This window comes from Meleagris gallopavo, chromosome 4, assembly GCF_905368555.1.
Source record: "Meleagris gallopavo chromosome 4, MGAL_WU_HG_1.1, whole genome shotgun sequence".
Classification (NCBI taxonomy): domain Eukaryota; kingdom Metazoa; phylum Chordata; class Aves; order Galliformes; family Phasianidae; genus Meleagris; species Meleagris gallopavo.
This window is the reverse complement of record NC_139407.1, coordinates 48,344,558-48,364,937: the sequence shown is the minus strand read 5'-3', so window position 1 is coordinate 48,364,937 and position 20,380 is coordinate 48,344,558. Positions and strand designations below refer to the sequence as shown.

Sequence of the window (20,380 nt, the reverse complement as noted above, 5' to 3'; positions counted from 1 at the left end):
TTCTTTCATACTGAAAAAAGAATATGTTTATAAGTAAGTGAAGGATTAAGCTTTGGCTTTATATTTGCACTTCAATTTAAAAAAAAAAAAAAAAAAAAGTGTTGTCCTCTGTCCAAGACTGTGTGTAGTCACAACCAGCATTTGTGAAGCTAGTGCAGCCACTAATCCCGTGGGAAAGTGCCAAACTTGTCAGCTTTTATAAATTGCTGTCTTTATGACAGGAAACTGGGAGGGAAGGGTCTTGTATCTGAATGGAACAGCAAGGAGAAAGCTGGTATGTCAGGCAGATGTATCCCCAAGCCACTGTTCTCTGTGGCAAAAGCAATGCCAGGAGCAGTAGGTCTTGTTGAAAGATTGGATGGAGTCCATGAGAACTCTGTGAGCATCCGGTAAATGTTTTGGCTGGATGAGAAGGAGGCTGGAGGAGAAGACCTCTTGGAGAACAATTGAAAACAAGGCGGGCCTTCTTGTTTCTTTTGTTCCTAGCATGGCAACTATTTTTACATATTTGTTGGTAGCAATAGCAATAGTGTGCTTTCTTTACCTTTACCTGAACACGTCATATGTGTCAATGTCTGGGCTCCCCAGTTCAAAAAAGACAGGGATCTCTTGGAAAGAGTCCAGCGGAGGGCCACAAAGATGGTGAAGGGCCTGGAGCATCTCCCCTATGAAGAAAGGCTAAGTGAACTGGGTCTGTTTAGCCTTGAGAAAAGACGACTGAGAGGGGACCTGATCCAGGTTTATAAATATCTGAGGTGTGGTGGCCATAGCGGTGAGGCCAGTCTCTTTTCAGTGGTACGTGGAGACAGGACGAGGGGAAACGGACATAAGCTGCAGCATAGGAAGTTTCGCACGAATGTGCGTAAGAACTTCTTCACGGTGAGGGTGACGGAGCACTGGAACAGGCTGCCCAGGGGGGTTGTGGAGTCTCCTTCTCTGGAGATATTCAAGTCTCGCCTGGACGCCTACCTGTGCGACCTGGTGTAGGGAACCTGCTTTGGCAGGGGGGTTGGTCTCGATGATCTCTAGAGGTCCCTTCCAACCCCTACAATTCTATGATTCTGTGATACACAGGAGTTCTATCATGCTTATAGCATCTGGCACCTTCAGGCAACATGAGGGTTACTGGGTGTTTCCTTGATGGCCTGCCTCTAAGAAGCAGAAGCTAGTTTAAGAGTTTATTATGCAGAACATACCCCCTGGTATAAGCATCCCTGACAGGGATGAGTAGGTGTCTAAACTTTACCTTCTGCTGAGTTTATATTCACCCTCACAATTGACTTTGTGATGTGAAATATTTCATATGACAAGGAGTACTGTGGAGAGTGTCTGAAGGGCTATAACAGCATTTCTGCTTGGATTGGCTTATTCTATAGAGGTGACGGATTAAAGACCTGAAGTTCAATTTCAATGCAAAGATTGTAACATGGTGCAGAAAAGCAGCACAAATACATAGTTGTCTAAATACAGTAGTTCTGAAATTCAGAGTGCTTTAGAATAAAATTTTTAAAATGTTCTGAAGGTTTCAATGTCATCTCTGGGCTTTTTTTTTTTTTTTTTTTAAACATCAAAGCAATAGCTCTGTTATAATCTGTAATTGCATTAGCCAGAGCAGATACTTCGCCCTGTGTTAAGCAACTCAGTGAAATAGGAAGGAAGAATCTGGTTGATACACATGATGTAGCCCTTTGGCAATGCCTATCAGGTTCATCTGCTTCCTTTGCAGTAGTTGCTTTATCTGTGCGCTATGAGTTGCTCTTGAAAAGAACACCTTTTAATGTACGCCACTCTTGTTTCCCTCTGTGTTTTTGCAGCAAGTGACTGGCAGAAGTTTTGGTGAGAAGGACTTTCGTTCTGGATTAGAAAACGGCATTCTTCTGTGTGAGTAAGTAACACAGTTTTGAGTCTTGAACACATTCTTGACTATAGATGAAATGAACTTTAGCTAGTATGTCTGATTGCTGGTTTCCTTTTGCAAGTTTTGACGTTGTGCATGCTGGTTATTTCACTGCAGCATCCTTTCAGTGCCAACACTATCTTGTTACAGTGAGAATCAAGATGTGGCTTAAAGAAAACAAGTTTTACAGAATGCATCCCTCACTCCACCCCAGCTCCTTAGTAGAGTTACGTGAAGTGAAAATGATGTTTTCTTTTTGGTTTCCTTTTATTTTAAGACGTTAACCACAGATTGGCAAATGGTGTTCCACACCTGCCTGCAGATTTCTCTGCTCCAGTGAAGTGTTTTGGACCAATGCCAGGTTCAAGCACTGTCAAGAATTAACCATCTGAACACCATCAATATTCAGCAGTTTTTATAGTTTTTGGAAAGTTTATACATCCTCTGAATTTTACCTAAAGGTGTATTGGAATGATGTGTTTTGTAATTTTTGGACAGGCGATGCAAGTTGGCTTCTTCATGTTTCTCTGTATGGTTTTAACAGCAAGTTTTTCAGCAGTCTTCCAAAAACATGTGACCTCAGATGCCAAAGCTATTGACTTTCAAGAGAAGTTTGGAAGTGTGCTCTATGCCCCTAGTTCTTTGAAAATCCCATGCAGGATGTCAGGAGTTTCGGAGAATGAACTGACCTGAATCATATGCATGTACTATTTTCTTTCCCTGGAAAGGCAGAGTTGTCACTGAAGTGGGTAAAAGCTGTCTTTGCACACCAGAAGGATGAAGCTTGTGCGGAAGAACTGAATGGATATTGAAATTTATGAATGAGATGTCCTGAGACATTTAGCCAGTGCACTTCAGCAACTGGTTTTTCTATACTACAAAAGGTGCAAGAACATGGAGTTTGTTTTCAGTAGTATGGTTGAGCTAATATTCTGTAAGTCAACTGTAAGTAGCTTACAACAGCTTTGAAACTTACTTGTGCAAGTACTGCTGTATATCTCACAGGTGTAAGTAATCTTCTTGAACTTCAGCAGCTAAAGAGTGAAAAAGTGTAAGGGAACTGATCTTGTTTAATTGTAGTTGCATGTCTTTGCTGACGAATGGCTTTGAGAGCAGGGAAATACTTGTTATTGTTGATCAAATGTGTAAACTCAGGAGCAGCATGGTGTCCACCTCTCTAAATGGAAGGGTTGCCTCTTATACAAGGTCTCGCTCACCGGTGTTCAACAGAAGTCACCTCACAGTGCTCTTTAAATGGTTCGTAGATAAAATTCTACTAGGCTACAAAGCATTACTGAGATAACTTCCGCTTTGGCCTTGCTAATGATGAACAGTTTGAGGCCAGCAATAAAAGCATGCTCCTTGCTGCTTCTGAGTTTACTGTACGAGCTCAGAAATTTGGAAATATAACGCTGAGAACTCTTAATGCATTTTTGAAAAGAAAAGACTTTGGCCTCTAATTTTTGTATCTCTTGCTCTGTGAGATGAGACCTGAAAGTGAGCCTGGGTCCTGAGAGAACCCAGCAGCAAGAAGGCTGAGAACTAATGTCAGCAGGTGGAATCTGCCACTATGCCAGGACTCTCCCAAACCCTGCTCCGGGCAGGCTTTTTGTACATAAAAAGGGAGGGGAGGAGAGGTTGGCTACATGGCAGAGTCCAGTCTGCTAACAGTTGGACTAGCCATGTGCAAAATGACCCAGGGGACATCTTTGTCTGTCTGCAGCAGGTTGCTGTAGCCTTATGTGCAGTAATGCCAGGCATCGCTCCAATTGGTTGCAATGTCTGTGGCCTACACTTGTTCAGTGCAGGTTCCTGTTTCAACAGAGCAGTAACAGAAATCTTTCCCTCTTTTGTGTGCTCCTTAAAGGGATATTTCAAAACCTGTAGTGGCATTCACAAGCTGTTTGTGGCATTTCCCTTCTGTGCTGACAAACCCTAGACTAATAAATCTCTCCCAGCTGTGGTTCTGGCAATTAGCACACTACCGAGATGTAAATGCTTGAGGTACTACTGTAGCAATCCACTGCAAACTCTGGCAGACATCGTTATGGTGGTTATAAATCACTCATTCACATCTGAAGGAACTGGGGCTGTTTAGTCTGGGGATATGGAGGCTGAGAGGAGACCTTATTGCTCTCTTCAAATACATGAAAGGTGATTACAGCAAGAACAGGGTTAGTCTCTTCTCACTGGTGACAGGTGATAGGACAAGGGAAAATGACCTCAAGTTGTGCCAGGGAAGGTTTAGGTTGGATATCAGGAAAAACTTTTTTACAGAAAGAATTGTTAAGCACTGGAATAGACTCCCCAGGGAAGTGGTTGAATCACCATCCCTGGATGTGTTTAAAAACTGTTCGGATGTGGTACTCAGGGACGTGATTTAGTGGAGGGTTGTTAAAGTTGGGGTAGTGTGGTTAGGTCGTGGTTGGACTCGATGATCTTTAAGGTCTTTTCCAACCTGAGCCATTCTATGATTCTATGATCTAGCAACCATGCACATATTTCAGTAAATGAAAACTAATATAACTCTGCCTTGCCAGCAGCATGGGCTCTCAGGAGGAGCACAGTGCTCTGGCAGTCTAACTAGTAGGAAGCATCACACTCAAGTTAGCCACAGGCACCTGAAGACCCTTGTGCCTGATTCCCTGGTAGTGTTTGCATGGTTGCTGGCATCTAGATCTGGCCTCATTATGGTACTTCTAAAGCTTGTTGCACTCAGTTCAAGAGCATATTTAAACAATGCAGGATGCCATGAAGTTACACGCTGACAGATGGGAATAACACAAGTTCTTCCTTCTTTCTGGATTTGAAAGCCCACTTGTGCAGTTTCCCTGACAGTACCAGCTCTGATTGTTCACCCAGCTGTGCTCAGAAGCCAATGACTACCACTTCTGTTTCTCTGAAATGATTTATTTCATGGCTTTGTAGCATAACTGTCTGGCATCAGTGCAGATGGTGACTTCAGCAAGGAGCATCAACATAGCTAGGAGATGCAATTCAAACTCTGTTCTTGCTTTATGTATTAAAATGTTATATGCAAAGACTGAGGAGTTTCCTGGCTGTTCTCTGCATGCATAGGTAAATGTTCCATGCTGGGGACATGACAGGAAACTATTTGATGGAGGAATACAACATTAACAGCAGCAAATACCCCTTGAAATCCCAATTTTTGCTCAGGCACACGTTCTTTTTCTTTTCATTGGTTCGTTTATTCTACTTTGTTACTGTTACATAGCCTTGATGTTACACTTTGACCCAGGTATCATAAGAAGCTAGAATTATTCAAGAGTAAATTAGTTTGTTATTTAGGGCTGAGGTGTTGCGATGCTGCATATTCAGGCATCTGAATGAAGGTTAACTGCAACAGAAAAAGTATATGCTATCTCTTTCCACTTGCTGTACTGATACTTTAGTATCTCTCCTTGTCCGGTCCTTCTGTTGCAAGTTTTCTCCAAAAGGACTAAAAGGTAAAGTTCTAATGAGTAACAACAGTTGGGATGTGCACTGTAGACAAAGGGCCTTAAACTCAAAGCAAATCCAGATTCATATATCTGCACCAGTGATTTGTCTTTGCAGTGAAGTTAAGCAGTGTCATGCTAAGAGGTGTTAACATAGGTTCTATATGTAGAACAAATTATCTGCGTGTCTGCTTTGTCTGTGTATGAACCAATTTATAGCAGTAAATGCAGCCATAATAAGTCTTTGATTTTTCTCAAATGTGAAAGTGCTAACACATATTTAACTCTATACCTTGGAAAGCCATGGCATTAATGCATAAAAGTGAAGGAGTAATAAACATATAAAATCAAACATAGGTGCCACTTGCATGTGTAATTCTGGATACCATTTTATGAGCATTTTCCCAAAGTTTTTTCTTTTTTCTTTTTCCCCAAGGCATTTATTTTGTAGATTAGTACATAGTGTTATGTAGCTTAATAAAATGTGCAGAAACAATATTTATTGTTTTTAGTTAGCACTCTGACTCTGTAACCTCTTCTTGTGAAAGAAGAGGTTCTTGTGTTTTGTGAAAGAGCAAATATAGGGGTAGTTTATTGCTCTTAGTCTTGGTAAAATTGGTAACATATAGTGAGTGGAGGGAAAAATTTTATCCTTTTCCTTGTGCAAGAAAATGTCCAGGAAGGGCCCTTCCCTTCAATCATGCATGCTCTTAAAAAAAAGCCTGCAATCTTTTTTGTACTTTTAAATTTGAGGGGAAAGGGGGAAAAAAAAAAAAAAAAAGAGAGAGAAGTTAGTCATATACATAGATTATTTGAGTAGTAATTAAAGAAAAAAATGAAGTGTGATTATAAATATGCGTGAGCTGAAAGTGATTGTGATTAAGATTTACTTAATGGAATTTATCATTTACTCTGTCATGAGAATAATTTTCTTCTATAAATAAGAAATCTCCTTAGCTTGTGTTCTTTATGTCTCTGGTGATGAATGAGCTGCTTATTCTCAGACAGCAGACTTTCTTAAGGCTTGCATCATGGCTATCATGCATCTGACCAAGCTTTGGGCTGGCATGAATGCTGTTTTCACTAAGAGCTGGATACATGCCAGATCAGTGCAAGTATAACGCTATGGAATAGAAAAACTTCGTTTTTGAGTCAATGGTGGTGTTAGGTGTGGAACCTTATTTCAGAGCAGCTTTAGTTGAATGTATGGCATTTCATTTTGGCTCTTTAAAAATCGGACTTTTCTTGCAAGCTAATGTCCTTTATTTAAAATTACCGCTTATGGAGACCTGGGGAAAATAAGTATGCAGTTACCTTTGTAGATTGTAGGATTTGGGTATGTCGTTTTACTTATCTGTCAGCGGTAAGAGCCTGGCATCAATTCAGCGCTCAGCTGTACAGTGTACAATGCAGATACTTATGATTAATTAAGTTTTGTTTGAATTTGCTATTCCTGGAAGCCAAGAAGGTATTTGAGTTTCACAGACATACTTGAAATTTTGAATGTGACCCATGCCTTAAGGTAAGAAGGGATTGGTGTTCTCCTGTGTTTTTCAGGCTGTGTATTGTAAAGCCAAAACATAATCAGCATCGTGGATTTGGCATGGCTCCAATTTAGAGAGATGGGCCCCAAGGCTCATTAAGCATTGAGACTTAGGTTCATGTGAGGACATCTGTAGCAGTTTTATATGGACCCGAAGTTTTTCATCTTTAAGTTTTACTGGCAACATTAAGATGATGAGCTACTTATTACAATAGCTTAGTTTGAAGGGTCAAGGGTGGTGTAAACCATAATGTTTAGCTGTATGCATGAGAAGGAGAGAATGGCTGTTGAGGGGTATACTCGAGTGCGATTAAAATGGCCTGTATTTGTAATTATGTTAAAAAAAAAAATGCATCTCAGCAGACTAAATAGTGGGGTTTTTCCAGTGCAAGTTTGTGATTGACAGAGCAGGAGGCTCTGGAACACTGATCCATTCAAACTGAGTTTTGCTGAGGTACAAAGCAAGGTAATCCTGTGAGAGGTTTCAGCTTTCCAAGAGTGTCTGTTTAAGAGCTTGTTTTGAATAAATACTTTTGGAAATTATCCATTCTTATTGCTATCTTGTAAAATTGGGAGTTGTAAATCTGTAGGTACATGGGTTGTTGGTGGTAGGTTCTGTATAATAGTCCTTTTAAAGGCACAATCTTCCCTGTTGCCTTTCTTGAGCTGCTTTGCAAGACCTCTGTCTTATTCCTATTTCTAGTTGGCAGAGTATAGCCTGTGTTATGCTGTATTTGGCTTGACTTTTCTTAGTCCTACTGGTTTCGAAGTTATTTATTCTCCTTTCACTTATCAGACTGGACTGTGAGGCCTTTATATGACAAAAGCAGTTCTCTATTGCATGTTAAAAAAGCACCTTGTTCATCTGACACTAAATAAATAATAGCAGGGACATCATTAGCAATCACTCAAGAATGTTTTCCCCAAAATATTTTTGTAACCTCAAAAACAACTCCATATTTTGAAACTTCTTTGCTGCTTCCTTTGCAACAAAATCTTTTGACTTTTTGTTGTCTGCAATGTATCAATGTGTTTTGTTCATATTTAAGATTAATAGTGTATTTTCTTCATCTTTTCAACTATTTTGGGCATGTTAGAGGTGCCACTATATTGCTCAGGTTTAAATATGTAGATACTAAAACTGGCTGGACTAGTAATTGTCGAGAGCTGAAAAGCTGTTTGTTAAAATATAGATTTGTAAAACTTAATTTTAAATAGAGAATTGTCTCCTTGAAAGTTTATTGTGGATAGGATTTTGTGGATAGGATTTCCGGAACTCGCAAATATGAAATACCTTTTTGCTTTAAGTGTAGGTCATTAGTCAGCTTTTCTTTTTAGGAATATGATCTGCAGTTTGAGCTAAGAACTCTGTTGGATGCATACCCATCCAGCCTGGATTCCTCTGTGAACCACACATCATTTCAACCTTTCATTTTTCCACTTCTGAAGCTTATTCTCTGAAATTTTTCCTCTTAGAAGCTAAGTCTTCTTGGAGGCTGGATTTGGCAGCCATCCTTTGAATATTTTCTTAACTGACGCTTTCTTGCAAGAATTTCGTGTGCAGTTGTCTTGGTGCTTTTCATTAGATCTTTTATCAGCTGTTGCCTGAAACGCCTTCTTTTCCTGGCAGAAGCCTTTCAAATTCTTAACCAGTGATAAACAACCCCAGGAAGGTCTCATAGGTTAGTCACACAGCGGCTAGTACTGATTTCAGCCTGTCTGTCCTACTGCAGAGATACCTTATCTCCTGGAATTTCAAGCCTTGGGGATGGTACCAAATAGAGCAATTGATTCTCCCAACACGTACCAGAGCTGTTTTTCACAAGGGGAAGGAAGTGACCTACCTTCTCCCTAGAAGAGTGGGAGAGGATCAACTTTCCATTGCCGCTGCGCCCTGATATTTTCATAAGGTAAGGCTATTGCTGTGCAGTCTTACCAAGCTGCACCTAAGAGCTGACCAGCAAAGGATCTAAGTCAGTGCCTGGTTGGGAGAAGGGATAGATGGGATGGATGTGTAAGTGTTGTGTTGAAAGTGGAAAGAGAACTTTAAGGAGAGAAGTGAAAAACAGGGCTGACTTGACTCAGGGCAAGTGCATAAATGCCAGAAAAGCTGGACAGAAATCCTAGCTGAGAGTTTGAAAGACCTTGGTAATGAGTCAGGTGTGCGCATGCAGGGACTGCTGTTGTACATAGGGAACCTGTAGAGCTTTGGTTTTACCCTGTGTTGGATTGCTGTTTTGAGGGGGGGTTGGTGTTTTCTTTTTTTTTTTTTTTTTTTTTTTTCCATCATATTATATTTGAATTCTTTCAAGAATTATTCTGCCTCATGTAATTTCATTTTGCTATGTTTTTTCTTCTTTTACTTTAAAATGTTTCTTGAGATTTCCTTGTCATTTGTTCCTTTTGGTTATGTCAGAGAAGTACAGGATATATCAGAAACCAGAATTCCCTCACTAGGAAAAGTATGTTCTTTCTTTTTCTCTTCATATCAATAACTTTTAGCAACAGTAGTAGTTAAGACTCCAAAATGTTTTCTTTGTGAAGCAAGTTGCCTGAAAGCTAAAGTTTTTTATAAGTCCTCCATAACCTTGTTTTGACAGTCATCTCCAATATGCTTGTGGGTCATTAAACCCCAGCTACCAAAAAAAGGTTCAAACTTGTGTATAAAAACTTATGTATAAGGTACCTATGATCTCCTTTTGAGAACAGCACTGAAGAGCACTGTTTCATGGTGTCTATTGCCTCACCATCTCGTATCAGACCTTAAGTTAGCAGTGTCTTACTGGAGGGGGAGGGAAAAAAGAAAAGTCATGGAAGACTTAAAAATAACCCTGCTTTTTTTTTTCTTTTCTCAAGACAGCGTAGTTGGACTTTTCCCACTCGCATCTGATTTCCTAGATTCCTGGTTGCAGGAATATGAAATATATGAATATAGTACCAATACATTAACAAAAAATAAAAATCCAAATTTTATACTTCAACTCTGACAATTTAAACAGTAGTTTACCAACTTCTACATAGCAGAATGTAGTACGTGGTGATGTAAAGATTTTGTTGTGTCTTTAGAGGATGAAAATCTGTTTGTGGGTGTTTTCTTTGCTTGAAGAACACAACTGTACAAAAACCTGAACTAATAAATGTGTGTGAAAATCTGAGCTTGTGGACCTTTATCTTTGAGGCAGAACAGGGGGGCTGACATTTACATTAAGAGCAAACTATGTGTCTGCCTTTGATACCCTCACAGGGATGAAAACCTGAGCTTCGATAATTTTTACTGCACAAGGAAAAGGACTGCTTCCTTGGAGGAGAAGGTGGGAGACAGGGTCGGTAAGAGCTAGGAGGTTCTCAGAGAAACAGGTGGTCATTCAAAGTCCAAGTACAATTTGGTATCTGTCTCGAAACTTCTCTCTGAACCTGCCAGCAGGGACCTCGGTGACTTCAATAAACTGATCACTATTGCTGTTTTGGCCATTCTAACCAGATGTCTGAGGCAGAGGGTTGTATGTGTGTCATCAGTTAGAGGTATTTGTTCAGCTGGTGCTTTCAAGCATCTTCCTGCTGCAAGAACAAGTGAGTGACCAAGTCATTGGAAAAAAGTTAAAGGAGTCTTTCATATTGTGAGAGGTAGACTACACTTTAGTCTCAGTTTTTGTCACATGCTTGCAAAAGTGATGGAACTAACTTGTCTAACCTAACTGCGGGATAGGGTCTTAGCACTTTGTTGTACCTATGGGTTATGTTGATTTCCTGCCCAGTGGCATTAAAATGATAGGGTTAACTTTTGTAATAGAGATAAACTTGTGAAAATAAAGCATAGAACATTGTGTATGCAATGCACCGGATGTGGAAGCTGATGGATTCTACCTTGTTCCTACAACATTTGTTCTGACAGAAGACTGAAGTTGTTTTGTTTCTTTTGGAGGATGGGAAGGATGTTATCTCATAAAATTTTCAGAGATGACCCATATGACTGGACAACAGATGCTGGAGTTGTTCCCCTGTCTGTAGATGCTTGTAGTGCAGTCATCCAGCCTTGCTGTGCAGTTAAGTGCAGAAAAAATACCTGCTTCTGGTTACAGTCATGTCATCTCATTCCGGATGCCTGCAGTCCATTAGCTAGAACAGTGCTTTGCCAGATACCATTTGCCAAGGTTTCTGAGTGGTTCTGGTGGATTTTTTATAACATCTTATTTGAGTGGAAGGGAAAGTACTGCAAACAGCAAATATTTATAAGCAAATCAGCTCATGCTGTTACGGTCAGGGCTATGGCTGGGAGAGTGACAAGGCCAAGAGCTGTAGCTGTAGAGGGCTTGCAAATGGAGCCAATGTAGTGGGGTTGTAGGAAGGGTTAGACAGCAAAAATTTGCTCTTCTGTGAATTTGTTCCCTGGGGTCATGTCTTCACCTCTGAATGCACCTAGGGATAGGACTGGGAAAGTCATAAAGCCTGGAGCTGCTGCTGTGGCAGGGCTGGAAAGGGGCTGCCACAGGAAGGTCTGCAACAGCAAGATTTACCCCTGGGTCATTGCTGAGGGCCTTAGGCTAAGTCTGCAGTGCAGCATCAGTGGATATTTTGTTGGCTCTGTATTTTCACAGAAACCTGCTGGAGTTGATAGAATTTCACATATCAAGACAGATGCTCTATATGAGTCCAAAGAGCACAGAAAAAATTAGTTTGTGTGTGTTGGCCTGTGCAGGAAGAGGTGTATTTGGTAGCTCTCTTGGAGAAACGAGCAAATAGCATCTATGGGACCGAGGGCTGAACTGTGACACTGTGTAAACAGCGCAGCTTCTCAGCCAGGCTGGTGGCTGGGCAAGCTGGCGACATTCAGTATTTTGGCATCGGGACTGTTGCTCTAGATAAGGCAATAATTTAGAAGCAACCAGACTGCTCTGGAAGAAATCTGCCTTTGGCACGTTCTGCAGTGGGCCAGTCCTGGAGGTTTTAGTGCCAGACCATTTAGAGATGTTTCCAACAGGAGGTAAACATTTTAATAATAGAGACCTTTCTTCCTCAGGCTTTTCCATCCTGCCCTGGCCCATTTCCTCCCACTTCAGACTCCAAACGGTGATCTGAAGTGTTGTTTATTCCCTACTCTTTTCCTTCCTCTTGTCTTATCCCTCCCCCATATCTCACAGAGAACTCTGTACACGCCAGTCTGAAAGTTTACTGGGAATGAGCTTTGACTTTGAGGTTTCCATTAAGACCTCTTTATTTTACTTTCTATTGTTGTTTATGGCATTTGATGTGCTCTTGTAGTATGTGTTATTGTGCCTGGTATATTCACATATTAGTAATAAAGAAAATTGGATACTTTTGTTAATATATAATTTTTTCCTTGGGACTGAATAGGCACTGTAGATTGAAGTCTCAACAGAACTAGAGTATTCAAAAAGTGCCGTGAAGAAAAAGAAATCTTGCATTGCTTGTTGCAGCAGCTGAATGAAAAATATTAGTTTATAGGACTGCTGCTTTGCAAGTCTGAAAAATAAGTTTGTGCATTTGGGGAAACAAAGTATTTTTTGTTTGTCCTCTCTGCAATAAAATTACAATAATAGGAAAAGAGATGTATTATTATTTCTGTGCTATTCTATGTATCTAGGGGTAAAAAAAAAAAAAAGTGTTGGGTTTTTGTATATGAAGTATATTCTTTCATCATTTGTTTTCTAGGATGTGAGAGCTCTAGATTTTATCATAAGCAAAAGTTGGGAGTAGTACAGCAGTTTTTGTGAGGTTGAGTTACAGTTTTTAACTGCAAAAAGATTTAAAAAAATAAAATAAAAATTATTTCCCCACCTCAGTTCATCCGAGTGTCATTTATGTTGTGTTCTTTGCCACTCATGGTTATAGTAGGCTGCTGGAAAGGATGGTTCCTGAATGGGTGGATTGTCAGTACATTGGGAGATTTCTTCTTTTTCACTGTGAGTACTCTCATTTGTAGAGTTTTAAACATAGTCCCTTTTGTTGATCTCTTTCAAGATCTTGAAGTGATTATCTTGATCTGATGATTTTCTTCTCAATGGTTGGGATGGAATTTTCAGCCTTTGGATAAAAAGCATGAGATTTTCATTTGGGAGAAGAGTGGCAGGGTAACACGGTTTGTAACAAGAGGAGTTTATGATGAAAATGCCTCACCGTGCAGTGTGGAAACTGTCAGGCTATTCTTCCTTGGGATACTGAGGGCGTTTTTGTTTCTAGCTTTCCTTCATTTCAGTGATGGAACTTCAGATACATTTGTGCATTTGCAGGAGAAGATAATGGGAAGAATCTCTTCCAGCCATACTGAAATATGCTGGGAACAAGTATTTGATAATTTGGGTTTTGTGATTTAGCACTCATAAATACTCCTTTCTCATAACAGGTTGCTGAATGCAATAAAGCCAGGACTGGTCAAAAAGATCAATAGACTACCAACCCCCATTGCAGGTTTGGTGAGTATATCAAATGGAGAAAAATCTTTCCCTGCTGCTTTTTGCACTTTGATTTTGTGACTGTGTGATTTAGATAGCAATTATTTCTGTAATTCAGACTCTCCTGACTTACTGAAATCTGAACAGTGCAGTACACTGAAGACCTTCCTGTCTTTTTCTTCCAGAAGTGGAAAGTACTCAAGAGGGAGGTTGTATTTTTAGAGTAAAGTTATCTTGGTTACGTGCTGTCTCACTTGCATGTTTTTCAAATGGTGACCACAAAAAGATAACTTTTTGGAAAGAAAGGTGAATGTATTTGTATATTTTGTCTCATCTGCCTTTTCTTCAGAATGCCACAGTCTGCAGGTAGCATTCATTGCAGGACTGTCTAGGGAACCATTTTGTGTTGACTTGAAGGGCAGAATAAAAGTTGCCCATAATTTGGAAGAGAAAGGAAGGCTGCAGAGAAGGTGCTTACAGCCTGTAAGGGTTCTGAATCTGCCCCTTAAGGCACTTCACTCCAGCTGGTTCTGGTGCTCAGGAGGTTGTCTCAGAGTGGCAAGATCCTGTGCCCACTGCTAGGAAAGAATGGGGGGTATGAACGGACACTGGGCTGAATAGGATTAGTGTTAGAAATATGACTGTATTTATTTATTTTTTAATTTATTTTTTATTTGTATTTTTGCCTGGAGATGTGGCTGGGAATAAAAGATCCTCTTGGACGTGTGAAAGGTGACCATCCTCATTTTAGACTAATGATACCCTTACATACATAAATCCTTTCTGTTTCAACTCTACTGATGTTTTAACTTAGTTGTCTAAGATTCAGAACATATTATTTGTTGGTATTTGAGATCCTTTATGAACAGCACTAAAAAGTTTCAGAACCTTTAAGGCTGGGTTCCTCAACCTGTAGCTTGACAGGCATGTTTCTGCATGAATACTGCACAGCCTTTCTGTGATGCTTCCTTGTGTGCTTTTCTTTTGTCTCTAAAATCCATCTAGTTCTTTTTCATATTCCATCCCTATTGAAAGGTGTATTTGGGATAAGCTGCTGCAAAAGATACCATTAGAGCAATTCTCTTTTCTTTTGCTTCCTTTTATACAAGACTCCATTTTTGTTACAACTGTTCCAAGAGCACGATATTGAATTACATTGTTTTTTTTCCTTGTTCATGATTAAAATCCCAAAGGTAAGTTGGTTGTAGAGGGAGGTCATGGAAAAAAGTGATTGTGTTGCATTCTTCTCATTTCTCGAGATAAGTCTAGTGTAAGATGTATGTCTTCAAAGCAGCAGGAAAGTAGTGATTTTCAGGCTGTTAATGATACAGCAGATAAATTTCATGTTGGAAGGTGACTTTCCTTTTTGACCTTTGTACCTTCATCCTTTAGCTTCAGTAATTATTTTTCTAAATATTTTTTCTAATAAAGTAATTCTAAATGTTTTCCCTAGTAGTTTTCCCCTAATAAAACAGGCTATTAGAGAAGTTTACTTTTGCCTCTGGCTCTTTGAATGTTACTTATTTTCCTAATGCATGTTTTTACCTGCAATGTGTGTTGTCTTCCAAACACAGCCTTCCAAATGGGGCTTGCTTTTAAACATGTCTTGCCCTGTACCTGCTGACATCTTTTGCCATTTTTACTTAGTGGGGGGTAAGTGGCTGCTTAAATGATTGTGTGCAAATTTTAAATGATTGAGTGTTCTACTCTGTTGAAATGTATTTATGGCATAATGTCTTAAAGTATAGATATCACTACCGTATTTGAGCATATTGTGTATTCTTTTCTCTCACCTGTACCATGTCCATGTGCTTCAAAAAAAATATATTGACATTACTTTCTAGAAACAGTTATATGTCTTAGTTGGCTGCATATGAGGAACATTATTTATTGATGAATTTTCTTTATTATCTTAGCTTCGGTTGGCTTGACATAGTATACATTAACTGTTCCAGTTATTTCACCTCAGTATGTGTGGTTTACTCCGGTACTCACAGAAATACCCTATGAGCATAGCTCTTATTTGCTTTGAGTGAAGTGTGTGATTTTAAATTTCTAGATACTCCTTCTGCCTCAAAAGTCTAATTTAATCATTCTATTTTAATTTCATCCCAATAGCTGATATGGTATATAGCAGTATAGAGTAAGTATATAGTAGTAGAGGCAATAGGTAGATTTTTATTTTTAGAGAACTGCAATTGAAGCTTAAGAGTAATTGTAAATTACTTTTAGAACTGTTATTTTTATTTTATCATTAAGCTCCGGAGACATAAGCAGTCACATATAATGTTGCTTGGCAAAATGTCTACTTAAGTCTAGTTCAGTTCCCCAAGCCCTAGACTATTTTTCTCCTTTGTTATTGTAAAGACAAATGAAGACGTACACTGTATTGAAGGAAAAGAGAGTAAACTCTAGGCATGTATTGTAGATATGCTGAACCGTTCATCTGGGAATATTGTCAGCTGAAAAAAAATTGCCCATATTTGGTGTTTGAGTGATTTCTTATAATGCTACTGTGAATTCTTATGTGCAACTGGTCTACTGTTGACAGCTTAAATTGTTCAAACTTTTCCTGGTGTTTAAAGCTAGATGAATCCATAGTTACTCTGAAAATCTTACCAGTGATTTCCTCATGTGGTTTTAGAAGGAATGGCTTATTTTGCAAATCTTTTCTATACCAGAACAGCAATCATGGTAGCAAAATTTATTGGTTCATAGTGTCATAGTGTTAGAGTGAGGACTTGAGGATTTGCACACCTCTGTAGTAAGTGCAGGCCATATAAATAGACAAAGATAATCTTTGTCTGGTTGCAAGTCTGAGTCAGGTTTTGGATTGTATGCAACATTACATATAAAATTACATATGCTCAGCTTGGCAGGTCTGTTTGTAATTTGCTTTGATCTCCAGAAGCGCCGACTGGTTCTGTTATCACAGTAGAGATGATGCATTGCCTTAATGAAATAAAACATAGAACTAATGGCTTAGTGTTCAGACTTACTGTGAGCGATAAATTTGATGAAATGCTTTCTTATTCCCTGCTCATTATCCATTAATCCAGAATGCTAATGCTCCCACCAAAAAGGAAATTCACAAAACATCCAAAGCACATACTCAACACATGTAGGAATAACAGGCTTTGCTGAAAGAGCCACGTTACCAGAATAAATTTTCTCATGCTAGAAAGTGATACTTGACATCTATTTTTAAGGCTGTCAGCTTTCCGGAGGTATCATTTCATGTATTTAATTGCTGGAGAAGTATTTTGGTCACAGTGACAGTTTATTAGAGTACAATGAATGTGATTACATTGTAAGGAATTTTTACCAAGCCAGTTGCTGTTGGTTTCATTCACTTGGTAGGACATCCATAGTGGACACAACTTATTTTTAAGGTTCCTATCGACAGCAATGTTGTACAACTGTGGAATTATATAGTCTATAAAAATAATGCATTTGTGGCATTTTAGGTTATTAGGTAAGCACTGCTCTCTAATGCTAACTATATGTTAGCTAGCTATCCTTTTGCTTAAAAAAAAAAATCCTACTTCTTGCTTCCTGTCCCCGAATAATATCACTCTGTGAGAAAAGAAAATGTTTCTGCCTTATCTTTTGCTTGACAGGGTTTAGGAGAGTTTATAGCATTACTTCAGTTCCTTGATCAATCCCCACAGGAGCTTAGACACTTACTTCAGAGACTGTGTGAAAGAGTCTCACATATAATAGAAGGAAATAGCCAAGACAAAGTTAAAGGGCTGAACTTCAGCTTGTATCTTGGCTCATGTTTCATCACTACTGAATAAAAATCTGTTTACTGTGGTATCCGGTTTTCAGCTTGTGTATGGGCCTCATCCTTGCAATATTTGTATGATTTAGCAATGCAAAAAAAAACAAAAAACCAAAAACAAAAAAAAAAAAAAAACCAACAAAAAAACACCAAAAACCCAGCCCTGTGAAAACCACCTGCTTGCATAGTTATTGCACAAAGGTGAACGGAACTGTAACTTATTGTTTAGAAAAAGCTTTCTTTGAAAACAAGATTTTTTTCCCCAGTGATTATTTTCCTAGGAAGTTTCTTTTGGCAAAATATTCTCTGGGAAACTTGCTATGAATCTTATTAAGAATATTTGTCTGTCTCATGGTGCTGGTGATTTGCTTCTATGCTGTCCTATTGCATAAATTGATGTCATATGGTGTCTCCACAGTATTTGAGAATTGTATTAGCTTTCAGGAATTTGTACTTTGAATTAAGTTCAGAAAATAAGGTCATTTTTCTTCATGCAGATATGAACCTGAAAATACAATTACAAGAGACAGACATACCATAATACTGTCAAAAATGATTTTAGAAGATAGAGAAATACATGGACTTCTAACTGATGTCTATTATTTTTTATTATTCTTTCCAACTTGTACTTCAGTGGTGGTGTTTGTTTTCTTAAGGGAAAAATAAGAAGACAATTTTCTTAATTTCTCACTCTCCTTGTAGTACTTCCTGGGAAGAGACAACTTCCATTGTAATATCTAAATTTGTAATACATGATAATTTCTGTTTCCTTGTTTTGTACTTTTGTTATCTGCTGGACAAATTCATTTGCTAGTACAGTTGTAAAATACAAAAGTCCTGCTGTGTAAGTTGTGGTACATGAGAAGTAAACAGAAGCAAAATTTCCCAACTGTCTAAAAACAGTAAGTTCTTGGCACTCATATCCCAAAAGCATTTTTGTGAACACTGAGCAGAGCATCAAGCATCATAACAAAACTCTATGCAAACCATCCTGCTATAGTTTTTTGTTTTTGTTTTTTATCTCTTTGTAGTAGTTAGATCTTGTTCACCTCCTGTGCCCACCATCAGTTCTGGTGTGTGAGTGTATGAGTAGAACAATACTTAGGGTCTGGCCAGTGGTTTGGAACAGCACTGTGTGCTTTGGCTCATCATATAACATAATGTAAAACGACACTGCATCAATAATGTCCCAAAAGGGAAAGGAAGAAAAAAAGTTTGCATTTGTAATGTCTTTGTAGGCTTATTCCTTCCCTCCCCCAAGTTTTCTACACTTCTCCTTTGAATCAACCTTTCGTTTGTTTTTCCACCTATTTGATTTGGTGTCATCTGAGCTGGGCAGATTTTACCTTACAAAATTCTTGTTTAATGAATTTAGCACATACACACAGTGAATTTTAAGTTTTATGAAGAATACAAAGTAAACTAACAGGTGTTTCTTAACCAAACTGTTTGTAAACTGGATCTGTGTAGAACAATCAATCCATGGTGACGGTACAGTTAATTCATAGAAAAAGATGAAAACATCCACCAATTCAGACTTGGCAGCTCTGGGAAGACACAAACCAAGAAAAACAAAAAACTTTAAACTGAAATTCAACTGCTGGTTTTAGTCTGAATTGAAAGTTTATATTGCTTCCAATTAACCATGCAAATGCTGTCCAGAAAACATTGTTTTCTTCCCATTTAGAGAAAAAGTTGTGAGTCAAATGCAGAGCATAATGTTGGCATCTTGTTTCACATTTTATGGGTTGAAACGATTTTATTTGCTGTGCTGTTGTATTCGGCTCAGAAACTCACTTACTTTTGATGCTGAAAACTAATCATCCATTTGATTCGCTGCTGCGCTTGGATTGAGACTGGGTTGATGACTTCCAAGTTTGGACTTTAATGACTTCCAAGTGTACAGATGTAAGAGAGGCTGAAATAATAGACAGTTAATAAGAAGTGAGCCATCAGAAACCAACTAAGCAAAGAAAGAGAGGTGAATTACCCCATCTTATTTGTTTGTGATTAAGCTGAATATAACTGTAAACCCCAAGTCCTAGTAGTTTCTGTGTCTGTTGTGCCACTCTGTCTGATGAGCTGACCTGAGGGACTGTTCTGGCCCTAGCTACCAGCTAGACTGGATGGCTGGAGGTAGAATTCTGGAGTGAGGGGCACCTTGCTTTGCTGGTTTGAAAAGATTATTCAAGCTTTTCTGTGCTCTGTGTACTGGACTCACAGACCAGCCTCTGCAGTTCTGAAGTCCCGTCCTGTAGATTCTTCTTTGGCATTACAGTGCACTGGGTAAGCTAAGCTATTTATTGGCTGCGATCCCTACTTGCAACTCCAACAAGATTGTCTCTTTCTGCCATGCTTTCTGCCACTGTCCCCTATTAAAAGCTGAAGTCTGTAATACAGCACCCTGAGCACCTCACATGGTTTCCTTGTTGGTTAGGATGGCACAAGCCAGTGTGTGGAGGTTTGTAGGGCACATGCTGTGCACCACAGCCATGGGCAGGTGCAAACATAGTTGTGTGGTCAAGACCTGTTCCAAAACTAGATGGGTTGGGATTCAAAGGTGCAGCTTAACAGACAGCTTAACCTGTGTCCTGAGCCTGCTAAGCACTGCCACTGGGAATGTCAAGACTTGCTTTGGCCAAGTGCTAATAATATGTGTAAGCTCTTTGTGGGAAGGATCATGTGCTGGTCTGTTTTTGTCTAACACCTCACCCCATGAGTCCTGCTCTGCAGCCAGGACTCCTAGACAGTATGTTAATACAAATAATAAATAACACTTACAAAAATACCACAGGCATTCCTGTGTCATTCACAGCCTGTTTTTAGACTGCTCTCCCAACTTCTGTTTTCAAGTGTGGCTTTAATTGATAATTGATATAAAAGATATTAAAAATTAACTTTATTCACATTATTTACATTCACAAATAATTTAAAATGTTGGCATGCAATTCAGAAGGAAGGAGAGCTTTTTCTGTATACAGACCTGAGAGGATGGCTGCAGTGAGAGCAGTTCCTTTCTGAATTTTTTTAATGTTTCACATTGATGGTTTTCTTGCTCTGTGAGGGGTCAGCTAACTCCCACACTTCAGAAAAGAGAGCTCAGTTGAAACCAAAGGATATACCTGTTTGGGGCTGTCAGGTGACTTTACAGAGATGTTTATAAGCTATACAAATAAAGGCTTTGACTAATGATTGTTTACACTGTCGGGTTTTTTTTGTGGGTTTTTTTTTTTGTTTTTTTTTTTTTTTTTTTTTTTTGGACACAGTAGGTTTAAAAAAGTGAAGGAT

The 20,380-nt window shown here is 39.0% G+C and overlaps 1 protein-coding gene across 10 annotated transcripts in view; it reads left to right on the top strand.

Annotated features, from left to right (window-relative positions):
• The window catches only part of LIMCH1 (LIM and calponin homology domains 1), a 161,816-nt gene that overhangs the window by 57,753 nt on the left and 83,683 nt on the right, over positions 1-20,380 (top strand). For 9 of the 10 annotated variants that reach the window (XM_085223251.1, XM_085223250.1, XM_085223245.1 and 6 more), the window contains exons 2-3: positions 1,815-1,885; positions 13,260-13,329. In XM_085223251.1, the coding sequence (XP_085079377.1) occupies positions 1,815-1,885; positions 13,260-13,329 (141 nt within the window). Of the gene's footprint in view, positions 1-1,814; positions 1,886-8,789; positions 8,809-13,259; positions 13,330-20,380 lie in introns of those variants that run through there. The other variant, XM_085223249.1, reaches the window with a different exon arrangement.